General features: G+C 49.3%; 2 protein-coding genes across 7 annotated transcripts in view; one reads left to right on the top strand and one right to left on the bottom strand.

The window, feature by feature from the left end:
- Positions 1-18,994, bottom strand: part of LOC144798412 (uncharacterized) — a 267,605-nt gene extending 248,611 nt beyond the window's left edge. The window contains exons 1-2 of one of the 2 annotated variants that reach the window (XM_078669279.1): positions 18,669-18,994; positions 11,654-11,732 (exon numbers count right to left, since the gene is read on the bottom strand). The gene's annotated coding sequence lies outside the window, so the exon portion shown is untranslated. The remainder of the gene's footprint in view (positions 1-11,653; positions 11,733-18,668) is intronic. The other variant, XM_078669277.1, reaches the window with a different exon arrangement.
- The window catches only part of MARVELD3 (MARVEL domain containing 3), a 103,253-nt gene continuing 101,005 nt past the window's right edge, over positions 18,616-20,863 (top strand). The window contains exons 1-2 of one of the 5 annotated variants that reach the window (XM_078669284.1): positions 18,616-18,726; positions 19,565-20,141. In XM_078669284.1, coding sequence (XP_078525410.1) covers positions 19,576-20,141 — 566 coding nt within the window. In that variant the 5' untranslated portion in view covers positions 18,616-18,726; positions 19,565-19,575. Of the gene's footprint in view, positions 18,727-18,775; positions 18,851-19,067; positions 19,330-19,564; positions 20,142-20,863 lie in introns of those variants that run through there. The other 4 variants (XM_078669283.1, XM_078669281.1, XM_078669282.1 and 1 more) reach the window with 4 other exon arrangements.

Here is a 20,863-nt window from a genome sequence, read left to right as displayed (position 1 = left end):
TGAGCTGTGATGGGCTGCCCACTGTAGCCTTAACGGCCTGTCTCTCGTCACTTTGACAGCTAGGTCAGGGAAGGCAGGGAACATACCAGAACTCCCTGGACTCTTCCAGAAGCCCCTGCCCCCAGACCCTTCCAGAGACTTCTACCACTTTCTAGCCCTTAGACTGAAAGATATATAAGGGAGGGTCCTGGCCTCACTTCTTTGTTACACTGCTGGACCTGGAAGAATCCCTGCTGGAGTGAGGACTGCTGCGCAAGAGGATTGCCACTGGGAAGGAGGCTGACTGCTCCAAGGAACTGCTGCCCCACAACCTGCTGAGCTGCCCTACTGTCTGCTGATCCTGCCCTGCATGGGAGACTGCAACATCACCACCAGAGTGTCTCCACAACATCCCAAAGGAACTACTTTTCTTTGAACCACATTTTAAAGAATCTTCAACCTTTTAAAGATTGCCTTTTTGGGACTGCACCCTTTTTAAGCTAAAGGAAACTACCTGTCCTTGGACCACAGCGTTTTAAAGACTGCCCTTTGGAACAGCAACAACACTCTCAAGATTTGCCCTGCAACGCTGTGCCTGCCCTCAGCACTACTTGCCCCGTGATCCTCCCGAGGGCTCTGTGATTGCCTCTGCTTCTGGCGCAAGCCGTCTGCAACTGGCCCTGAGGTCACTGCCACTGGGACCGGATCGCGCTGTGTAGCGCTGAGAAGCGAAGCACTGTGTGGCAGGAGGCTCCGTCGTTGCCCCGGACTTGGAGGCACTGTTAAGCGCTGTGCTAAAGGAGCGCTGTATGGCCGTGACCCCCACCCGTGCAGCGCCTGCTGAGCCCGAGGCCCCAGGGGGAGAGGAGCCTCGCACCCGCGCCCGCAACCACCACCCCAGGTAACGCCTCAGTGCAACCAGGCTGCCGTGAGGGGGCGGGGTGCGGGTTGGCCGGGTACCTGGAGTGTGAGCTTTGTGCTTGGCTGGTAACATCATTTCTATGAGAGGCACACTTATTACGCTACAAGGGAACTTTAGCCTACGAACCTTCCCACAGTGATGAATTTTGACCCTAAGAACCTACCTCAAGTGAACTTTTGCCATTCAAGGACACTGTGAGAAAGACATTACCATCAGGAGCCCTTGGGACACATGAGCTTTTGGTGATTTGATCAGGCCTGGGAACTGGATTCATTCTTATTGATTATTGATCTTGCTTGGAAATTGGAATCCTTTTTATTATTGCTCTTGCCTGGAGCTGGATTTACCTGCTTTTGGTTCTCACATATCTTTTAGATAAAGAAATTCTTATTCTTATACAAAACTGGTGTGGTGTTCCTTTTGTGAGGGTTTTTACTGTGTCATCGCCGTTGTGTGTTGCACAAATACTTTACACATTGCCTCTGAAGTTACGCCTTTGCTGCTCTGCGCCAAGCTACCAGGTCGGAAGCGGTGGTCCCTACTTGGACTAGGGTGCATACCCCTGCCAACTAGAGACCCCGGTTCTAACATTGGTGATCGAGCGGTGGGATAGGACTTGTGCTTGTGTAACACCACGCAGCGACGCAGTGTACACCGCAACCCTACACCTGACTCTACTGAATTTTTGTCTACCCTCTCCAATTGGCATTTTTGCATTTATTTTTTATTTTTTTTATTCTCCCTGACTGGCTGCTCTTTTTAAAAGTCCTTGTGCCTAAGTCCTATTTGGTTTTCTCTACAAACGTCTGAGGCCCTACCTAGCAAGATGGAATTCGAGCTGGCCAATCTGGAAGTTTACACAGTGGCACAACTCAAGAAATTCTGCGAGGAGAAAAGGGTGCCCTTTAAGCGAGGCGCTAAGAAGACAGAGCTTCAGAAAGCCTTGAGGGCATGGGTAACGGCCCACCCAGAAGGAGATGGAGAAGGGGACGGGCAGGGAGCGGAGCAAGGGGCCACAGGAGAACTCGACCTACTGCCCTTGGTGGAAAATGGCAACTTGTTACCAGGTACAAGGGTACCTTCCAGGGCAGGCAGTAGTGTGTCAGTAAGGACCCTGTCCTCAGAGGAATTGGAGGACAGGAGAGAGGAGAGACAGTTTAAATGGGAACTCGCCAAATTGGAAAGGGAGCGTGAGAAAGAAAGGTGGGCCATGGAGGAGAGGAAACTTACCCATGAGCTCAACCTGAAGGAACTGGAAATTCGAGCCCTACAAGCAGGGACGAACAGCATCAAGAGTGGTGGCAGCATACCTACGGAAGCTTCACGTGAGTCCAGGGTCTTTATGCCTAAAGATGTGATGGCCAGTTTTAAGGTGGGGGATAATATTGATAAGTGGTTAGCTGCCTATGAGGTGTCACTAAGAGCCCATGGGGTCCCAGAGAGTCACTGGGGGGGTGGTCTGTACAAGTACATACCTCCGGAAGTTAGGGACACACTCCTTAGCCTAGAAAAGGAAGACCAGACCAACTATTCTGTTATGAAAGAAGCACTGCTTAAGAGGTTCGGTCTTACCCCTGAGAGGTATAGGCAGAGGTTTAGGAATGGCCACAAACTTCCCACACAGAACTGGGTAGATTTCCTGGACTACGCTAGTAAAGCTTTAGAGGGCTGGGTGCGGGGCAGCAATGTGCATGACTATGAAGGATTGTATAACTTGTTTTTAAGAGAGCACCTTCTAGAGAAATGTTTTCCAGAGCTGCGCCAACACCTGGTTGACCGCAAGTTGACCAATCCTAGGAAGCTTGCGGAGGAGGCGGACACCTGGGTCAGTACCAGGGTGTCCAACAAGGGTTCTGGGGGGGACTCCCAAAGGGGTGGTCAGGGTTCCCACCAGAAGAAAGAGGGGGGAGATAAAAAGAAAGATTTCTCCAAAGGCCCCCAAAATAATTCACAAGGGAAAGGGTCTGGGTCCCAGCCCCAATCTGGCCACCAGAAGCCCACTTATCCTGACAAAAGTCAGCAGCCCAGAATTGTCCGGTGCTATGAGTGTGGTGAACTTGGACACTACAAGGGGGATCCCAAGTGTCGCAAGAGAGCACCACAGGCCTCTGGAGGTAAAACCCCCGGGGTGGCTAGTGTAGCGCTTGGGGAGGAGCTGTCCCTAGATGATGGGAGTGAGGGGGCCGGGCTTGTCCTAGTGTCTCTGGGAGACAGTGAGATGGTTCCTAAGGTCCACGTGCCCTCCAATACTACTAAGTATAGGCAGTGGGTCACCCTCAATGGTCGGGGGTGGAGGCCCTGAGGGTCACAGGTGCCAGCATGACTATGGTAAGGAGTCAGCTGGTGTCCCCAGAGCAAATAATTCCCGATGCAGTCCATCCAGTTGTGATGGCTGACAATCGGGGGGGTCACTATCCCATAGCACAGGTTCCATTTGAGTGGGGAGGGGTTTCAGGCCTTTTAAGAGTTGCTGTGAGCCCTGCCATGCCAGTGGACTGTCTGTTAGGGAATGACCTAGAGCATACTGCCTGGAAGGAGGTAGAGCTCAAAGCGCATGTGGAGATGCTGGGGTTACCGGAGTGGATTTGTGCTACCACACGATCTATGGCTGCCCGGAAAGGGAGTCAGCCAGGGCTAGAGCCTGGAAAAATGGCCCAGCCAGCTGCTAAGAAGGGAGGAGCCCGAGGGCGTGGGAAGCCCGCCCCGGGGCAGTCACCCCGTGAGATGGATGGGGCACCTGAGGAGGTTGCACCGGAGTCCACAGAGGGGGACGTTGCTCCCTTGGGGGACCTACCTACCCCTGCAGAGTGGCAGATGGAAGGAGGGCCCACCAGGGAGGAGTTTTTCCAGGCACAGAAGGAGTGTCCTACCCTTGAGGGCATGAGGCGACAGGCCGAAGCCCAAGCAGCAGGCAATGCCTCCGCGAAGTATCATATTTACTGGGAGGATGGGCTCCTTTACAGTGAGCCCAAGGCTCCTGTGCATGGGTCATCAAGGGCCTTAGTGGTCCCCCAGTGCTACAGGGCCTTTCTTTTGGAACTGGCCCATGAGATCCCTTTGGCAGGACACTTGGGCCAAGACAAGACCTTTGCTAGGCTTGTCCCACATTTTTATTGGCCACAGATGAGGGTCTCCTCAGATACCTTCTGCAGGACCTGTCTGACCTGCCAAGCCAGTGGGAAAACAGGGGCTAAGCTGAAGGCTCCCCTGGAACCACTACCTGTCGTTAGCACCCCCTTTGAGAGGGTGGGCATCGACATTGTGGGGCCTATGGATCCACCGACTTCTTCTGGTCACAGGTTTATCCTGGTTCTGGTGGACCACGCCACCCGGTACCCAGAGGCTATTCCTCTGAGAACCATCACTGCACCTGCAGTGGCACGGGCCCTGATGGGGATTTTTACCAGAGTGGGTTTTCCCAAAGAGGTGGTGTCCGACAGGGGTACCAATTTTATGTCTGCCTACATGCAATCCATGTGGAAGGAGTGTGGGGTTACCTATAAGTTCTCCACCCCTTACCACCCACAGACCAATGGTCTTGTGGAGAGATGTAACAAGACCCTAAAGGGCATGATCAGGAGTCTGCCTGAGGGCCTGAGGAAAAAGTGGGACATCCTCTTGCCCTGTTTGCTGTTTTCCTACAGGGAGGTACCGCAGAAGGGGGTCGGTTTCAGCCCCTTCGAGCTCCTGTACGGTCACCCTGTTAGGGGACCTCTCAGTTTAGTGAAGGATGGGTGGGAGAAGACTCCAAGGAGACTTCCCCAGGATGTAGTGAGCTACATGCTGGCCTTCCGTAGCCAAATGGCTAAGTTGTGGAAACAAGCTTCTGACAACTTAGAGGCCAGCCAGGCGGTAATGAAGGAATGGTACGACCAGAATTCTCACCCTGTGGAGCTAAAACCTGGGCAGAAGGTGTGGGTCATGGAGCCTGGAGAGCTTAGTGCCCTCCAGGATCGCTGGACAGGCCCTTATGAGATATTGGAGAAGAAGGGCAAGGCCACTTACCTAGTGGACCTTAAGACCCCCAGGCAGCCCCACAGGGTGCTACACGCTAACCGCCTCAAACCCCACCATGAGAGGTCTGAGCTCACCTTACTGATGGTGACTGATGGGGCAGAGGAAGAGGAAAGTGAACCTCTCCCGGACCTCTTTGCTTCCAAAGAGAAGGATGGATCGGTGGAGGGAGTGGTCCTCTCCCCATCCTTGACTCCTGAGCAACAGAGGGACTGCCGCCAGGTCCTGGGGCAGTTCTCCTCAGTGTTCTCCCTTATCCCTGGGATTACCCACCTGTGTACCCATGATGTGGACACAGGAGACAGCCCCCCTGTCAAGTCCAAATCTTACAGGCTGTCAGATAAGGTGAAGGCCAGCATCCAGAGTGAGGTCACTAAGATGCTGGAGTTGGGGGTGATAGAGCCCTTCAGCAGCCCTTGGTCCAGTCCGGTGGTTCTGGTACTAAAAGCTGCCCCACCGGGCACCACACCAGAACTTAGGTTCTGTGTGGATTACAGGGGACTGAACTCTGTGACCAAGACTGACGCTCATCCTATCCCGAGGGCGGATGAGCTCATTGACAGGCTGGGGGCTGCCCGATACCTGAGTACCTTTGACCTCACGTCAGGGTACTGGCAGATCGCCCTAACAGATGAAGCTAAAGAGAGGTCCGCCTTTTCCACCCCAGAGGGCCACTACCAGTTTAGGGTGATGCCCTTTGGACTGAAAAATGCTCCTGCCACCTTCCAGCGGCTGGTGAACCGGGTCCTCTCCGGTTTAGAGGCCTTCTCTGCTGCCTACCTGGACGACATAGCTGTCTTCAGTAGCAGCTGGGAGGACCATTTGGGTCACCTCCAGGAAGTGCTTCAGGCTCTGCAGCAGGCAGGCCTGACTATCAAAGCTAGCAAATGCCAGATAGGGCAGGGGTCGGTAGTCTACCTAGGACACTTGGTAGGCGGGGGCAAGGTGCAGCCCCTACAGGCCAAGATAGAAACCATCCTGGCCTGGGAGCCTCCCAAAACACAGACTGAGGTCAGGGCATTCCTGGGCCTCACAGGTTACAACCGCAGATTTGTCAAGGGCTATGGCACCATTGTGGCCCCCTTGACTGAGCTAACCTCTAAGAAATACCCGAGGAAAGTGATCTGGACAGAGGCTTGCCAAAAAGCCTTTGACTCTCTAAAGCAGGCCATGTGCACAGCTCCTGTGCTCAGGGCCCCTGACTTCTCCAAAGAGTTCATTGTCCAAACGAACGCCTCAGAGCATGGCATAGGGGCGGTACTTTCGCAACTCAATGAGGAGGGAAGGGACCACCCAGTAGCCTTCATCTCCCGGAGGCTGCTCCCCCGAGAACAGCGGTGGAGTGCGATAGAGAGAGAAGCCTTTGCGGTGGTCTGGGCTGTGAAGAAGCTGAGGCCATACTTGTTTGGTTCCCACTTCCTGATTCAGACTGACCACCGGCCCCTCAGGTGGCTCATGCAAATGAGGGGCGAGAATCCCAAATTGTTGAGGTGGTCCATTTCTCTACAGGAGATGGACTTCAGGGTGGAACACAGACCCGGAGTAGACCACGCCAATGCTGACGGTCTCTCTCGGTTTTTCCGCCTTAGTGATGAGAACTCCCTGGAGGTCGGGTAGTTCTCCCCACTTTCAGCTGGGGGGGACACGTGTTAGACCTGTCAGCCTTAGGGTGGTCTACCCTACATTTTTGCCCTTTTTGCCTCCTATTTTTACCTTACATTTCGTTGGACTTAGGACTCTGGGCGCCTCACCACTGCTGAACAGTGCTGAGGTGCGGGTGCTCTCCCCTAAAACATGGTGAGGCTGGCATATCTGCCACAAGCCCCTGCTACTGCAGTAAGGCTAATCCTCTATAGGCTAACAGTGGGAACCTCCCCTGGTGGAATAACTTCTGACAGGGACCTAATAAGTCTATCATGTTTGGTCTTGTTGGACTCGGGGCGGGGAACCCTTTCCAATGATATATAGGGTTTGGGCATTACTACGCTAGGGATCCCACTTTTATAAAGGGGACCTTTTCCTGCCTACACTTAGATTAGGTTCTGCAGACTCCCCCCTCCCCTCTGCATACTGATAGCCTGCCTGGGTTGGGAGGTGGGAGTGGTGATTCACACCTTCTTCCCTGGGATGAGCTGTGATGGGCTGCCCACTGTAGCCTTAACGGCCTGTCTCTCGTCACTTTGACAGCTAGGTCAGGGAAGGCAGGGAACATACCAGAACTCCCTGGACTCTTCCAGAAGCCCCTGCCCCCAGACCCTTCCAGAGACTTCTACCACTTTCTAGCCCTTAGACTGAAAGATATATGTAAGGGAGGGTCCTGGCCTCACTTCTTTGTTACACTGCTGGACCTGGAAGAATCCCTGCTGGAGTGAGGACTGCTGCGCAAGAGGATTGCCACTGGGAAGGAGGCTGACTGCTCCAAGGAACTGCTGCCCCACAACCTGCTGAGCTGGCCTACTGTCTGCTGATCCTGCCCTGCATGGGAGACTGCAACATCACCACCAGAGTGTCTCCACAACATCCCAAAGGAACTACTTTTCTTTGAACCACATTTTAAAGAATCTTCAACCTTTTAAAGTTTGCCTTTTTGGGACTGCACCCTTTTTAAGCTAAAGGAAACTACCTGTCCTTGGACCACAGCGTTTTAAAGACTGCCCTTTGGAACAGCAACAACACTCTCAAGATTTGCCCTGCAACGCTGTGCCTGCCCTCAGCACTACTTGCCCCGTGATCCTCCCGAGGGCTCTGTGATTGCCTCTGCTTCTGGCGCAAGCCGTCTGCAACTGGCCCTGAGGTCACTGCCACTGGGACCGGATCGCGCTGTGTAGCGCTGAGAAGCGAAGCACTGTGTGGCAGGAGGCTCCGTCGTTGCCCCGGACTTGGAGGCACTGTTAAGCGCTGTGCTAAAGGAGCGCTGTATGGCCGTGACCCCCACCCGTGCAGCGCCTGCTGAGCCCGAGGCCCCAAGGGGAGAGGAGCCTCGCACCCGCGCCCGCAACCACCACCCCAGGTAATGCCTCAGTGCAACCAGGCTGCCGTGAGGGGGCGGGGTGCGGGTTGGCCGGGTACCTGGAGTGTGAGCTTTGTGCTTGGCTGGTAACATCATTTCTATGAGAGGCACACCTTTTACGCTACAAGGGAACTTTAGCCTACGAACCTTCCCACAGTGAATTTTGACCCTAAGAACCTACCTCAAGTGAACTTTTGCCATTCAAGGACACTGTGAGAAAGACATTACCATCAGGAGCCCTTGGGACACATGAGCTTTTGGTGATTTGATCAGGCCTGGGAACTGGATTCATTTTTATTGATTATTGATCTTGCTTGGAAATTGGAATCCTTTTTATTATTGCTCTTGCCTGGAGCTGGATTTACCTGCTTTTGGTTCTCGCATATCTTTTAGATAAAGAAATTCTTATTCTTATACAAAACTGGTGTGGTGTTCCTTTTGTGAGTGTTTTTACTGTGTCATCGCCGTTGTGTGTTGCACAAATACTTTACACATTGCCTCTGAAGTTACGCCTTTGCTGCTCTGCGCCAAGCTACCAGGTCGGAAGCGGTGGTCCCTACTTGGACTAGGGTGCATACCCCTGCCAACTAGAGACCCCGGTTCTAACACGGCCTCTGTAACAAAATCGGCCAAAACCGGCCCTGGCAAACAGCACTGCCGCTCCCAGGGGGGCTGGTCGAGCTCTTTGCCAGGGCCAGTTTTGGTTTCCAGTCTGGCCCTGCATCTACTTGTGCTTACTTGGCAGGCCCAGTAGTAGCATTTAATTTACAGGTACTGGGCACACACAGTGCACTGTGTACTAGGGACTTATTAGTAAATCACATATGCCAATCATAGAGAAACGAAATGCCATTACATTTTAGACACAGAGCACATGCACTTTAGCAGAGGTCAGGAGTGGTAAAGGGCCCAGAGTCCTAAAACCAGAAAAACTAAGTTCGGCAAACAGTAAAAAACAGGAGGCCAGAAACAAAATAAAGGCAAAACCACGCCAAAAGATGCCAGGTCTAACAAGGGTGATTTGGACGATAAGCAGAGGCTTGAAGGATAGAGCAAGTTGGTGGGGGGGGGAGCTGAAGGGCTGGGTGGAGGTTGGAGATGGAATGGCAAGACGAATGTATGCAGTTCACGAGTAGGGCGTGGGGGAAGAAATGCCATAGATCCTATTGGACGACTTTGGGCATAAAACATGTCGACCATCTCCACCCTACACATATCACTCTGAGCTGCAGCAGGTACAAGTTTCCTTGCCAGCCTTTCTTTTCTCCTTCCCCGCCCCCTCCACGCCCTCCCCAGGAACTGCATACTTTCGTTCTTGCCATATCTATTAGGGACCTGTATGCTGGACCTACCAAGCCCCTGTTCCTCTTGTTTGTGATAACGTTGGAGATGGAATACCAGAGTGGCAGTTGAAGGTATGGCTTTAATGGAGCTGGGTGAAGAGGGGTTGGAGAGGGAGGTGGAAAATGGGTTTGAAGCAGGGCCTCTTGAATTATGATTATAGATTTGCATTCGCCACATAATCCCTCATTTGCTGCATAAACTGCAGATTTTAACAAAAATAATGTTTTTGTAGCTCAAACGGGATAAAAGTCCTCGGGCCCTGGTGACATCACATGCAGTAACCATGACACCGCAAAGTGTGCGGCTCTGTTCTGCTTCCAACTCTAAAACGAAGATATAAATTTACACATAAATCTTACAAAATGTACGTTTTTTTCAGAATTGTTTTAAAAAAAATCAGTGCCAATATATAATAAACAAAGCGCACGCTCACATTTACTTTGTATCGAGCTTCTCCAATTAATAATAAAAGGAATTTGTCGCGCTACAGAGGCGGGAACTAGTTAAAACAGAGTTTCATGAGTTTTGTAACGAGCGGTTTGAAAAATTCTGCAGTATTTTATTCTCTTCCCTGGATGCCACACTCCTCCATGACAACAAACGAGGAAAGTGCACTGCCACAAGGTCTAACGAGCACGCCCATTTACTACCTCAATGTATTTGGAAGGCACTCAGTTTCCACTTTTACCTCACGTACTCCTTTGTTTCTCGGAACTTTATTTATCAGGTTGTATATAGCGTCAACATGGCCCGAGGGCATTAGAGCGCTTTACATAAGAAGATATGATAAAGTTCAAGCTAAATCAGTGCTAACAAAATAAATACATAAACAAATAAACACATATGCAACAGGTTGCAACAAGTTCTCAGGGAGTTGAAGATAAGGTAGGAGCTCGCAAGCAGTCGTTTTAAAAGACAGGTATTTTCAACTCATGTTTAAAGATTTTCAGAGAGGTGGTATTTCATAGATTTGGAGGGGTGAGTTCTAAATTCTAACAGCACTTTCAGTGAAGGATTGTGCTATCGTATGTTGAATTTTGACAGAGACAACTGCCATTGTCTGTCAGTCCTTATTGCTTCGGTTTGTGTAGAAACTCCAGCTGTGTTCTTACTATTAATGCTGGCAGCTCCTGCGACTGTCATTCTCTGCCAGTCCTGCTGCTGACACTGCTTTCCCTTGCAAAACCCTACTTGCCCGTTTCTCTCCTTTCATATATTCTGCCTTCGTTATTTTTACCATCTTGTTTCTCAAATGCACTTCCAGTATTTGCTCTCTCTCTAACACACACACCAAAGATATCCTTGTGGCTTAAGCTACTGATTGCCAGTGTAAATGCTGGGTGAACATTTTTCAAGCGTACACTAGTGAAAACAAAGCTGTGCACAGCAGTTAGGTATTATCTACTGAAGAGGCTTTCTGATGATTTTAGGAGAGGAAATTGTGTGGTGTTTAGGTAAGTGGGATGGTGAGGTGAACAGAGACCGCACAGACTTGTGTGTGCATATCTCAAGTATGGAACCTTGAACCTTGCGTCCCATACTCTCAGTAGTACAACACCGGTGTGGGTCCTCTACTGCTACTACATTCCTCTGAAATTTAAAATGTTCAAAACAAACTAACCAACAGTTCAAAACTTAGTCCGCCATATGTCTAAGTCTCAACTTACTGGTCAAAATCATAGTATCGTGTAAAGGGGGCAAAATGGGCACTTAGGTTGCATTAAGGAGAACTTCCTGAGGCAGGGCACCAGGAGGCTCAGCCCCAAACCCAGGAGTAGTAGAGTTCACCTGAGGACTTAATGCTATTTCTGCATAATTCTCTCTATGTTTCACCGATGACTCTCTAGAGAACAGGCTGAAGCCTCCAGGGTGCAATGTCTCTCCAGATGGGGCTGACAAATGGCAAACCTCAAATGGCCACCATTCTCAAGCTAGGACGTCAGGGGCCCGATCCTTGAACTTCTTGAAGAATAAGATATTTCTCCACCTCAATGAGGTGTCACCATCATGCCATGCCTATACACTACACACCACTGGGAAGTCTCAAACGGAACCCAAAACGTGCTGCCTGGGTGATGATTGTGCACCAGAACCACATCTCCCACCATCAAGTCTTTAGATTTGGACGATCTCCCTTACTAGCCTTACAGTTTCTCTTTCAGCATATTTTAACACCTGTCTGGCACCCAGTGGTGCTGGGGTCCAGCTTTTATGGTGAAGAATCACATCCATTGCAATTTGGTCCATGCACAACCGGCTCTGCGACTGTCCTGTTTCCTGGCATTCCCGGACAAATTAATAAAAGACCCACTCAAGTGGCCAGTGATTGGCATGATCAATACAGATGACTAAATCAATTGCGCAAATGAAATGCTCTAACTCACCACTGGCTTTCAACCACCTGGAGTTGGTTTTCTGGTGGGCAATGTTCAGGAACTTGAGATAATTTGACCCCTCCAGATCCTGAAATGGAATCCATTATAAGTCGTGAGTTCCTTCAACAGGTCATGAGTGGACATCACTTTTTCCAGCTTTGTTATATCTTCAATGGCCGATGTACTTTATTATCTTCACTTTAGGATATTTGTAGTAGTCAACTACCACGACCAGCATTTACTGGCCATCATGGAGGCTGCTGAAATTCCCACTAGCTTGGAACCACAGGGCACTGGGGTCTTCTCCTGTGATAGCATAGCAAGCGATTAGCCACAACTTCACAGAGGCCTGGAGTCAACAGCGGCCTCCTTCAGCGAGGAAGGTGCATATTTCACATACGGAACCCCAAACCTGGCGCTCCAACCACTTGGGAGGGGGGACACTGCTGGAATAACCAGGACCCTACCCTCTCAGCGGTACAATCCCAGTGTGGGCTCTGCACAAATATTACAAAATGTAGGCAGGATGTGGACCTATATCAGTGCAGTGAATATTTCAAGAGGAAACATGTAACGTTAGGTGTGAAAACAAAATTAAGGTGTGGCCTCATTTACTAACTGTTGGGCTTTGTGGTAATAATTTAGTTTTCCACTCACTGAGAAGTATTTAAACTTATAGCCTGTGAGGTCCATGTTATTTGGAGCATCCCAGCCACCTGCTAAGTTACAACTTACAAGCTGTGCATACACGTGCCAACCTCTTCGAAAGCGTTTTTGAAGTGGCATTGCATGGTGCACCTTGCGGCTCTGTGCACCTTTGTATTGCACCTGTTCAAATAGTTGAGAACCGCAAATACTATAGAAACTCCTACCTTTTTAGGCTTCGCCTGCACAGTGCTTGTGCTGTGTTTAAGAAATCTCTTGTATCTAATATGTCTTAAAAGGGGGCTCTTATCAGTTTCCAACATCGAATTACTGTGTTCATTCGCTTTTGAGTGGAACTTTTTTTTTTGTTAACTTCTTCTGGCTGCACACATTAACTATACTTCTACTAAAGCTGTTCACACTGTTTAAGCCCCATTCACTGTCAAGATAAGATCTCTTCCCATGGCAAAGGCGGACAGCTTCTAACAGTATGTTGGAATGCTTGCTTTTATTACCTAGTTGTGTAAAGCATATGCTTTAACCTTAGAACATTTGTGACATTTCCTATTCATGTCTCAGTACTTTTCTTTTCACTTTGTATGGTTGATTTTTTTCAACTTAATCTATTAGATCATTATGACAAAATTCTAAATGTTGTAATAAACATTGCACGTTAAAAATAAAGTTAATATACAAGAGCTATGCTATGTTTTACTACTAAACAGGCAGTCACAAGTGCAGTTATCTTGCAGGCGACAGGGTTATTATTTGAATGGTGCAGCAGGTGTAGTCGCACTGGGCCCAAAAGTTATTAGAACTCCTCTAAATACCTAATATTGGTATATTTTACCACTGTACAGGCAGTCACAAGTACAGTTGCCTTGCAGCTGAAAGGGACTTGATTTAAATGGTGCAGCAGGTGTAGTGACACCAGGGCCAACAGTTGTCATAACTCCACTAAACACCAAAGATTGCTATATTTTAAAACTAAACAGGCAGTCACAAGTGCATTTATCTTGCAGGCGACAGGGTTTTTATTTGAATGGCGCAGCAGGTGCAGTGGCACTGGGCTCAAAAGTTGTCATAACTCTGTTAAACACCTAATATTGGTATATTATATAACTAAACGGGCAGTCACAAGTGCATTTATTCAGCAAGTACTAGGGTCATGATTTCAATAGTGCAGCAGGTGCAGTGGCACCAGTACCAAAAGCTCCAGGCAGCCGACTAAACAATGATTATTGCTATATTTTAAAACTAAACAGGCAGTCACAAGTGCAGTTATCTTTCAGGCACTAGGGTCATGATTTGAATGGTGCAGCAGGTGCAGTGGCACCAGGCCAAAAACTCCTCTAAACACACAATATTGCTATGGTTGACTACCAAACAGGCAGTCACAATTGCAGTTACTGTGTAGTTGAAAGGGGCTTGATTTAAATGGTGCAGCTGGTGCAATGGCACCCGGGCCAAAAGTTGTCATAACTCCACTCAACACCAAATATTGCTATATTTTACTAATGGACAGGCAGTCACAAGTGCAGTTATCTTGCAGGCAACATGGTTGTTATTTGAATGGTGCAGCAGGTGCTGTGGCAATGGGCCCAAAGGTTATCTGAACTCCTCTAAACACCTAATATTGCTATATTTTACAACTAAACAGGCAGTCATAAGTGCCGTTATCTAGTAAGCACTACAGTCATGATTTCAATAGTGCAGCAGGTGCAGTGGCACTGGGACCAAAAGCTCCAGGCACCCTACTAAACACCTAATATTGCTATATTGTATTCCTAAACAGGCAATCACAATAGTAGTTACATTGCAGACAACAGAGTCATTATTTGAATGATGCAGCAGGTGCAGTGGCACTGGGTCAAAAGTTGTCAGAACTCCCCTAAACACATAATATTGCTATGGTTGACTACTAAACAGGCAGTCAGAATTGCAGTTAAAATTTACTTGATTTGAATGGTGCAGTGGCACTGGGGCCAAAAACTCTAGGGACCCCACTAAACCCAGATTATTGCTATATTTGACTAATAAACAAGTCAGTCATAAGTGCATTTATCTAGCAGGCAATAGGGTCGTGATTTGAATGGTGCAGCAGGTGCAGTAGCACCAGGACCAAAAGCTCTAGGCACCACACTGAACACTTAACATTGCTATATTTTACTACTAAACAGGTAGTCACGAGTGCCGTTACCTGCAAACAACAGGGTCAAGATTTGGATTGTGCAACAGGTGCAGTGGCACCAGCCCAAAATTTGTCATGACCTCCTCAAAACACCTAACATTGCTACATTTTACTACTATAGAGGCAGACACAATTGCAGTTACCTTGCAGTCAAGAGGGGCTTGATTTGAATGGTGTAGGAAGTGCAGTGGCACTCGGACCAAAAGCTCTATGGACCCCACGAAACTCAGAATATTGCTAAACGTTACTACTAAATAGCAGTCACAAGTGCAGTTGCCTTGCAGGCACTAGGGTCATGATTTCAATGGTGCAGCAGGTGCAGTGCCACAGGGGCTCAAAGGTCCAGAAACCCCGCTAAACACCAAATATTGCAATATTTTACTATTAAACAGGCAAGTCACAAGTGCAGTTACTTTACATGCAATAGTCGTGATTTGAATGGTGCAGCAGGTGCAGTGGCACGGGGCCCAAAAGATGTCATCACTCCTCTAAACACCAAATATTGCAATATTTCAATACTAAACAGGCAGTCACAACTGCAGTTATCTTGCAGACACTAGGAGCATGATTTGAAAGGTGCAGTGGCACCGGGCCCAAAAGATGTCATCACTCCTCTAAACACCAAATATTGCAATATTTTAATACTAAACAGGCAGTCACAACTGCAGTTATCTTGCAGACACTAGGAGCATGATTTGAAAGGTGCAGTGGCACCGGGCCCAAAAGATGTCATCACTCCTCTAAACACCAAATATTGCAATATTTTAATACTAAACAGGCAGTCACAACTGCAGTTATCTTGCAGACACTAGGAGCATGATTTGAAAGGTGCAGTGGCACTGGGTCCAAAAATTGTCAGAACTCCTCCAAACACATAATATTTCTATTAAATCATTTAATTGTATTATTTTCCTATTTCATTTCCTTTTTCAAAATGTTGCTATTACTCACCCGCCCTATACCACTACTAACAGCACAATATATTGCCTTTTTGTACATAAACAAGTCATAACATTTTAACAGGCTTTCTGTAACTTATGTTGTATAACTACTCAGCAAGCTACAACTTACAACAAAAAACAGCTTACTATTAATCACATAGGCAAAACCTAATGCTTTTACCAATGCTTATTTAAGCTGTCCCTGTTCCTTTTCACCCCCACCCCAGTACTCCAGTACAAATATCCTGTGTTTGCGATCAACATTAGGGTATGCACTACACTTCATGAAAGGAGCGAATCATCAACTAAGCATCCTGATGAAACTTAAACCCTATCTACCACAAGAAGACCTAAAAAAAACAGTGCAAACCCTAGTATTACCCAGACTGGATTATGGTAGTGCCAGGGCACAAGTCCTAAAAAAAGAAGTGGGGGGACGCTGACGTCACAACAGGAAGTGACATCAGGAAAGGTGGTTTGCGCCATCAGACTCATTGCCTCCCCTCGCTTACCCCTTAGCAAATGGAGCCACACATTCACTCTTTGGCCTCTCTGGGGCGAGATCTCGCCCCAGAGAGGCCAAAGAGTGAATGTGTGGCTCCATTTGCTCCAGCTATCGAGCTCCCGGTAAAATAAGTGGGGGGACGCCGTCCACCCGCATGGTACCCCGACTCGAGCCCTGGGTAGTGCCAACCTATGTGGCCTACCTCTAGACAAACTGGCCCCTCTAAGAGCATCTCTCAACGTGGCAGCCAGACTGGTCCTTGGAACAAAAAGAAACACTCACGTCTCACCGGATCTAAAAGCATTAAACTGGCTACCATATGAGGCAAGGATCCAGTTGAAGATTGCCTGCATGACGCATAAGGCGTTACACTTCAATAGCCCCAGTTACTTGGCTCAAAAGCTAGAAAAATCAAGGGGCAACAAAAACTCACGAAGAGCGCTCACACTGCCGCTGAAACCCCAATGTATTCACATGCCAGAGCATTCTCAGCTATTGCACCCCCCTCAGCCGTCACCTACTCAGCCGGACTTTGGGCAAACTCTCCTTCGTCTCGCCATCCTATCTACTCCTACCCCTTTACCCCACCCCCTCACCAGGGTCGGATTGGGATCACAATTTGGCCGGGGCACTGACGAAAAAAGTGGCCCACATTCAAGGGGCGTGGCCTACAGTTAAGGGGCGTGGCCTACATTTAAGGGGCGTGGCCTACATTTAAGGGGCGTGCCCTTTCATGAAATACTATTTGGTTACTCTTTGAGGTCTAATTCGTAGAGAAATATTTAGTAAATTAAGCATTTTAAAGCTTACAGAGCAAGTAACATTGGTAAAGACTAAGAGCACTGCAGTTCTGATAACTGAATACTTACTTGCAGTCTTAACACTCTGCACAATGTCGTTAGATACTCTTTCCCAACCAGCTATGTCCTAGACTCCAATCATCACAGAAACCTATTGGCCTGCTGTGTTCCCACTCATGCAGGCAGTGAGTAAGGGGTGTGTCCATATGGAGGTGAGGCAGGAGCTGGGGAGGGAAAGGAAGGCCACAAACACCCAACAAGATCCCCCATGAGGAGCGGGTCACTGGAAATTATGAATACTATGAAATGTTATCTTAGTGCAAGCTTAGACTCTCCCAGAATAACAAAAAGAACATAGAAGTAGAATGGTGCACCCAGTAAGAGGTACAGAATGACTTAAGGGTCAGAGTGCAGCCTCCACAACATAAGAAAACCGGACAGGGAGGCACTAAGGGGAATTAAATAAAAATAACAAATTTGCATCAGAAAAGCTGTGTTAAAAAATATGGACATGTTTTTATAAAGTGTCCTCTTTAATTATCATGGTCCCTGTGCAGAATCATAAAGCATGAACAAATGGTTATTTTTTATAGTTGTTTTACCATTTGGCAGTTTTATATAGTGTAAATTCAGCCCAAGACAAAGGCTATTTGAGTTCTATTCATGAGTACCAATTACAGTACACATGATCTGATTTTTTATTTAAAGGCCTGGTCGATGAAGTGATCTGCCCAGAATCACAGGTTGTTAAGCAGACGCTGGGACTCAAACTTGAATCCCAATCTCTGCAACTCTGGCGTTAGGCCACCTATGCCTATGCACAGACAAGGAATGAAAGTGGGAGGATACTGTTCTTGCTCAGGACACAAGGCAAAGGTGACAATGGCCTACATGCTGAGCAACTGAAAAACCAGCAAGGCCCTTTCCATCACAAAATTATCCGAGCCCTCCAGCACAGGAGCACCTGAAAAGCAGCAAAGCCCCTGCTATTACTAACATACTCAGCCCTCCTCAGACCTTCAGCTCAGGTGCACATGAACAGCAGTAAGGCCCCTGCAATTTGTAAATTAATCAGCCCTCCCCAGCCCTCCAGGCCTCAGGGCAATGTCCTGGCAGGGGAGCACAAAATACAGCTGCTGGGTCATCCACAGTAGCCAGGGGGGGCTAAGGTGAAGATTGTGCACTTTCAAAACATCACCTGGCCCCCACAGAAAGACCCATTCTTCCTCGCCCACTGTGCCCTGAATGTGAGGGGCTGTGGGCGAGGTGTTAAGACTAACACTGTTCCACCCCCCCCCCCCCCCCCCCCCCGCGTGGGCCTCTGGGGGGCCGAGGTGAAAATGGCTCAAAGGCCTGAGCAACACCTGGCCCCCAGGGAGGCCGATTCTTGTAAACAATCACCCCTCCCCAGCCCAGCCTCAGCGTGATTGCTTTGCAGGAGGTGCAGTAGAGGCCACAGCTGATAATCGCTGTATGGCCGCACAGTGAAGCGCTTTCATTTCTGTATCTGTCTCCGTGCCCTCTGTGGACCGTTTTTTTTCTCCCCTTTCCCAGTCCACAGAGAGCAGACAGCAGAGAGCACTTTCTGTGGACTGGGAAAGGGGAGAAAAAAACCGTCCCACAGAGGGCACTGAGACACTGGCCCTTCGGCCGATGCCCGAATGCCCGCAGTGCCAATCCGCCCCTGCCCCTCACTCTTTTAAGCTCCATTTATTTCGTCATCCACTCTCTTGAAATGTTTTTCTAGCAACTGATGTAATTTTGTAATTTCTGTGGAGCATTATGTAAAGCGCTCTGATACTCCCGGGTCTAGCCAGCGCTATATAAAACTCTCAAAATAAATAAGTAAATAAAACAGCAAGGGTGTTTCCTGGTGTCAACTGAAGTGAAAATTCCGTTCGTAATAGTAAAGTAGTAAAAGACGAGATGACGTCCTCCTTACGTGAGGCTGCCTCGCTGCTAAGGTTCATTCCTCTAGTGGGGTAGCTGCTACCTTGCAGGTAAGCGTTGGTTGTGAAAGAGCTGCAGGAAGTCGCTGCAGGTAACGGGGACGCGTCGTTAGAGAGGGGAGGGCCTGGCAGGTGGCTTGTTTTTTAAAGGGAACATGGATGGTCCGTGCCTCAGGTGAGGAAATGGGGGCTGGCTGGGGGTGAGTGTAGAAGTTCCAGATTGGCAGGGCTACACCACGTCTGTAGTTCACCGTCCTGGGAGCTCGCGGCGCAGCCTGTTGGTGCTGGGGCGTGAGCAGGAAGTGCAGCCATGGTTTACACCTCGGGCAGGGGCTGGACTTTGAAGATCGAGTCGAGCACAGGAACGCCCCGACTTGAACAGTGGGCACAGTGGGGGAGAAGTAGAATTGAGGGGCAGATGTGATTGCAGTGCAGACTTTGGATCCCATGTCGAGGGCGCGGCAGGGGCGTGGGCACCAGAGACAGGGCGCACAGGCAACAGGTGCAGGTTGTGAGTTCCTGTGCACAGAGAACGCAGCTCCTGCGACCGCCTGTGCGTGTTTTTTTCTTTTTTGTGGTGGGGGGAGGGGGTTACGGTGGTGGTGGAGAAGACCAGGAGGAGATAAGCAAATAACTTGGTAGTGGCAGCTGAAGGTAAATGTTGGCCTAAGACCCAGGCCCCCGAGCCTAGGGGTTAGTGATCGGAAACGCTGCTGGTAAAGGCAACAGCTGGATGTTTAAGGAGAAATAAAGAAATAGTTCGAGAAAGAGAGAGCAGGACGCCAAGGGACGGGGAAAGGGGTCGCTAAGAGTTGATGTCCAGTGGAGGTGTGCTGTTTCCTAGGGTTTCCCTCCCGATGCAAACTCAACTCTGATCTTTTCATTCCAGGTGACCCAAGGATGTCCCATGTGGATCACCGGTACAGGCACGACCCAGGGCGCGTCCCCAGAGAAGGGGAACACCGTACTCCTAAAAGTAATGAGGACCACAGGGACTCAAACAGGAGGGAAGAACGGCTGGGAAATGGGGACAGGAGCAGAACCCGCCCGCCCCGTGAAAAGCGCCCCCCAGAGAGGAGATCTGCGCAGGAGCGGCCCCGGGAGGACCGGCCCCGAGAGGTGAGGGATTCCTCCCGGGACCGGCACCGGGCGGACAGGGGCGTGGACAGTGAGCCGGAGGGCCGGGACAGGTACAGGGAGGACCGGAGCCGGCAGCACGGGCGCACGGAAAGGAAGGAGGGGAGCCGGGACAGGAACCGGGACGAGAGAAGCAGGGACCGAAGGGAACCGAGCCACCACCGGCAGGAGGGGGCCCCGGACCGGTCCTGGGAGGAGAGGAGCCCCGATGCGTACCAGGAGAAGCCCCGGACACGCGAGCGAGACCGCTACTGGGACGAGCGGGGCCAGTCTGTCCCCAGGGATGCAAGGGAGGTCGACTTCCACCAGGAGGCCGCTTATTACAAGAAGTAAGTGCTGCGTATATTACGTCTGTCTTTGACTAAGTCTGTGTAGACTCCCCATCCACCCGAGAATCGCAAACTAACCTATCAGGCGAGGTTGGAAGGGCGCTCCACTGGGTCTGCTTTTAGGACCTATTGGGTCCTCAAAGGGCAATACTTCTTGAATGTTGATTATTGTTCTTGGACTATTGCTCAGAATGAACACAAGGCATGGGGTAGACCTATCCGAGATGTGCTAGAGTTCCTTGATAAAACTACTCCGAATTTGGAAAAGAGACTATTGAGAATCTGCAAAACTTTCAAAATAGCAAAACACACAGCTAGTCTGTGGTTGCAAAGGTAACCGTGGGCACATCTTGCATGACTGATGCTTAGACCTCCAGCAAAATGTGCAGACATTCACCTTTCACCAGCTGTGCCAGGAATGGCGGCTGGATTACTGGGAAGGTATGCCCAGCTCACAACCCCCCTCCTGTAATATTTAACATTAATTTTCTCACCTAAACAGGAGAAAGAAATATGATGCATTAAGAGGGCTAAAGATAATATTAAAAGGTAACAATATCCTTGAAAAGCTTTTGGTGGGTGCTTTCAGAGGACAGACAGGTGACAGAGTTGGGAGACCAGGTCATATTTGATAAGATACCATAAAGGAATAATATGGGAACTCTGCTTACTAAGTCGTGAGGTCACCCCTCCTTCCCGCTCAAGACTATTTGTAGCCCCTG

The sequence above is a fragment of the Lissotriton helveticus genome, chromosome 12 (assembly GCF_964261635.1).
Source record: "Lissotriton helveticus chromosome 12, aLisHel1.1, whole genome shotgun sequence".
Lineage (NCBI taxonomy): Eukaryota > Metazoa > Chordata > Amphibia > Caudata > Salamandridae > Lissotriton > Lissotriton helveticus.
Note: the sequence above shows the minus strand (reverse complement) of the source record. Positions and strands in the feature narration are given on the sequence as shown.